We start from the raw sequence: 4521 nt of genomic DNA on the forward strand, positions 1-4521 counted from the left end.
AACCTGCATGCAAACTTAACTGTTAATAATTAATATCATCATTACTGGCATCAAAACGTAAATGCATCATTGGACAGATCTGTGCACCCTTTATCTTGTTCCTCCCTTGATGCCTAATTAATCCAATGATTATTGAGAAGAAAAAAAACATGCTTAATGCCTAATGACCTGCTTTAATTAATAAGAAAGCCTGTCTGTCCTACATACTTAATGCAATGATTTCCCCTGAGGCTGCACAGGTTTGTCATCAACTGTTCAGTTTCCCACTATTGTCTGGGATGCATCTGCTCTGGAGTCAGCTGGCTGATGCACAAATTCCCCCAATATCTCCCAGCAACAAATTCATTTTTTGCTATTTTAACCAATCGTGTTTCTGCATAAAATATTTTAAGAATTTATTGTTATAAAATGGTAATTTTTCAAATAAATTACTGCATTCTTGTTTGAAAAAAAACCCCATTTTTTTCTTCATAGGTGTCCTTTTGCATGGATCTAATGCGGTCACACCACACTCCTCTCCACTGAGCATCTCCGCAGCCACAAACCAGCCATGAAGTTGGCTCTGCACAGGATAGCAGGCACCACAATGAGCACATTAACCACAGGTGTCCAATATCTCGGCTCCAATGATGCCAGTTATGATGACCCCTCCAGTGACTCAACTCTAATCAAGAACCGATTCCACTTTGAAAAGCCGCTCTCTGCCTCCATCAGTAACTCTCTCCATGGACTCGTCCCTGGAAATAAGGAGGTCATTTACGGCGGCCTCTCTCCCATTTTCCCCACCAATGTATCAGACTTTCTGCTGAATAATGGCACATCTGTGGAGAGCGGCGGTGCGCCGCAGTGTGGGGAGGACTTGGTGGACAACATGGAGTGTTTTATGATCCTCACTCCCGGGCAGCAGCTTGCAGTTGCCATCTTGGCACTCACGCTGGGTACATTTACGGTGCTGGAGAACCTCATGGTGCTGTGTGTGATCCTACACTCCCAGACGCTTCGATCTCGGCCTTCCTACCACTTCATAGGCAGCCTGGCCGTGGCCGATCTAATAGGCAGCATCATTTTTGTCTATAGTTTCCTTGATTTCCATGTCCTGCACCGGAAGGACAGCCCCAATGTTTTCCTCTTCAAGCTGGCCGGGGTCATCGCCTCTTTCACTGCCTCCGTGGGCAGCTTGTTTCTCACTGCGATCGACCGCTACATCTCCATCCACAGGCCCATGGCGTACAAAAGCATCATCACAAAGACGAAAGCAGTCATTGCCTTCAGTTTGATGTGGACCATCTCGATCGTGTTCTCACTGCTGCCGCTGCTGGGGTGGAACTGCAAGCGTCTCAACTCTGTCTGCTCAGACATTTTCCCTCTAATCGACCAGAAGTACCTGATGTTCTGGATCGGGATGACAAGTATCTTGGTCCTGTTCATCATCTACGCCTACATGTTCATCCTCTGGAAGTCCCACCACCATGCTGTCCGCATGCTGAGCCGCAGCTCCCAGAGGAGTGTGATTGTCTACACCGCAGAGGGAACTAAAGTGCAGACGGTGAGGCCCGAGCAGGCCCGGATGGACCTCCGCCTGGCTAAAACCCTGGTTCTGATCTTGGTGGCCCTCATCATCTGCTGGGGCCCGCTCCTCGCCATCATGGTTTATGACCTCTTTGGGAAAGTGAACGACTTCATCAAGACTGTGTTTGCCTTTTGCAGCATGCTCACCCTGCTTAACTCCACCGTGAACCCTGTGATCTACGCCATGAGGAGCAAGGACCTGCGCAGGGCCTTCCTCAACATCTGCCATATGTGCCGGGGAGCGACGCAGACTCTGGACTTCAGCGCTGAGGGTGACTGGAACAGCAGGAGTGTGAGAAGCACAGCAGGCGGGGCGGGGAAAGAAGGAGTCGGCTGTGGAAAGATTCGAGCAAAAGTAGCCCAGGTTACCGTTTCTGGAGTGACTGAGAGTTCTGCTGCAGAGCCGGTTTAACAACCAAGCTTTGGTACAACTGTGAAGTTATTGTAGAATAGCCCCTCCTAGTGCACTGCTCTGTTACTGTGAAGTGTGCCAAAAATGACTTAGATACAGAGCTGAAGAACAAGCTTTTGTCGGTCTCAAGCTGAAATCTGTACTATTTGTATAATATAAAAAGCTGTATTATGGAGTGTGATGAGACTCTAAAAACTGTGCATTCTCTTTACCCTCTCACTGAGCAATGGTTTAACGTCGCACAGGTCTGATTGACAATAGTAATTTTACCTAATTTTATTCAGTAAATGAATACAGTTGCATTTACAAGAACCATTTTTTCTGCAACAAACATTACAAACACTTTGAATGTGCACAAAGTTACAGATTTCAGCTTTAAGGCAGAAAAATATGGCGTTCCCTTTTGTTCTTTCTGTTTTCACATCACATCATAGCAATATTGTGGCCGTAATGCAAGGTGAAACTGTGTCTACCTTCATGCAAAATGTCAGTTTTGAATGACAGCTTGTGAGTAAAAATTAGCATCCCATCAGTGATTTGAAATAAGCTATTGATGATCTTGTAAGACCATGATATTGTGACATTTGGCATTATAATGTTATTTATTTCTTGTAATTTTTATTTTTTAAACCTGTACACTAGAAAACAAAATGGTGAATCATACTTTGAAACATGAACGGCTTTTTGATCAAATCAAAACTTTCGTCTGTAGTGATTTGGGAATGTTGCATAGCTGCTTATTACACATGTGCTTATGGAACAGTTACAGCATTTTGTGAGAAGCTACACTTTGGTAATTCTGTGAAGCATCCATTGTGCCATTGTGTCTCATGATGGTGTGTATAAGCAAGGACATGATTTCAATAAATATATGAAATTTGTCTATTTTTATCATAATTTTGTCATCATACGTGGTGTCTTTTTTTCTCAATAAAAAAAGAAATCTCTGCCAACTATCACATCTGCACCTGTGACTAATGGTGTGTGACTGTGTGTTTATAGATGTGTGCCAAACCTAAATGTCCACTTGTCATGGGTGTATTACTCAATGGGCCTTTGAGATACAGAACCAGGGGCCAAAGGGCTCAGGGGGCCCCTGACAGAGCCTCTGCGTGAAGTTGCTGTTACTTTGCATTTCATGTCAAAGGACTTCACACACACGTCATCACATCAATAACAGACCCTGGACAGTCCTAAAATGGCTTAAATATTCAGCTTGAAGATGCGACAAAAAAACAAACTATCATGAAACATTTTCTACAGGACTTAAAATGTGCTGAGTACTCATGCAATATGGGCCCTGCAACTCTGCGGACATAAAAACAATAACCTACCTGCCCTAGGGGGCTTCTTATGAATCAGGGCCCAGGGGCCGACTGTGTCATAATCCACCTGTGCTACTCGTGAACCCCCATCACAGGCTGTGGTCTTAATGTGGCCGTGAATAATTAGCAGCTCATGCAGAGAGGAATTCTTGAATTGTTTTATTTTAGGACTTTATGGCCTTAATATATTAATATTTCTGACAACCAAAAAAGCATTAACTTGACAAAAGCTACTAGGAAATAAACATGCATTGTGTAACTGAAATATAACCCAGATGTTTAAATCTAACTGCATTAACCCCTGGAAACCTAGAGCGGCATCACTTTCCTTGTGCTGCATTCAGGTGTCTTTCAGAAGTATTTAAACACAATTTCTTTCAAAAATATGGGGAAAAGGCAGTTGGCAACTTGGTAATCAATGCTTCACAAATGAGTAGATTTAAGAATTATTTATTTAAAAAAAAAAAAAGCTAGGGAAAATGTCTTGGGTAAAAAAAAGAAAAAAAAAAGGGGGGAAGGGCTAGGGAAAACTATATAATTTCTATTTTATAGATTTGTCACAAAGTTATAAGTTTCAAGTACATTTTCAAGGTTGTGTTTTTTAAACTCTGTTTTTTAAACTTTACTTTTTAAAACCAATTTTCAGGTAATTTTTTGTACTTTTAACTAATTTCTTGCCAATTTTGGGTTCATTGCCCTTTTCCCATGTTTTTGAAAGAAATCAAGCCAACCAGGTTTCAAAGTGTTGATCATCTTGTGACCCCTAGACGTTTTTGGGAGTCACTGCCCCATAAATTGTAATAAATTGTTAAAGTTTGGTTAAAGTAAAGTAAAGAGATTTTTGTTTTAACACAATATAGGCTACATGTTTTTACAAAATGAAAAACACTGGGAACTTTTTAGTTCTAAATTGTAACCATCAAGGTCTGTCTTTTTTTGTGTAACACTGCCCTCCTGTGTAGATAAAATAAACATCTGTCCATTGTCTTTATTATTTTCATTATTTTCTATGGACTGATATTGATGAACGGAGTTGTAGTTAATCGAATGGTGTAACGAAGTGATAATGTAACCAAATTAAATTCAAAACTTGAATTTTGGACGATGTAGGCTGTTTTAGAGCACCAACATGTCATTCCTTACATTTTACCGTTTCACTACATAACCCAGAATGCATCGCAGCGCAGTTCGCACGTGACGTCAGGAGCCGGAGAA

At 41.7% G+C, this 4521-nt stretch overlaps 1 protein-coding gene across 4 annotated transcripts in view; it reads left to right on the forward strand.

The window, feature by feature from the left end:
* LOC121953774 (cannabinoid receptor type 1B) overlaps positions 1–2878 on the forward strand; it is a 34209-nt gene extending 31331 nt beyond the window's left edge. For all 4 annotated transcript variants that reach the window (XM_088087060.1, XM_042500990.2, XM_088087061.1 and 1 more), the window contains one exon: positions 475–2878. In XM_088087060.1, the coding sequence (XP_087943186.1) occupies positions 551–1981 (1431 nt within the window). In that variant the 5' untranslated portion in view covers positions 475–550 and the 3' untranslated portion in view covers positions 1982–2878. The remainder of the gene's footprint in view (positions 1–474) is intronic.
* Positions 2879–4521: the final 1643 nt, after the last annotated feature.

Source organism: Plectropomus leopardus, chromosome 14 (assembly GCF_026936395.1).
Source record: "Plectropomus leopardus strain MGB_pleo_1.0 chromosome 14, ASM2693639v1, whole genome shotgun sequence".
NCBI lineage: Eukaryota > Metazoa > Chordata > Actinopteri > Perciformes > Serranidae > Plectropomus > Plectropomus leopardus.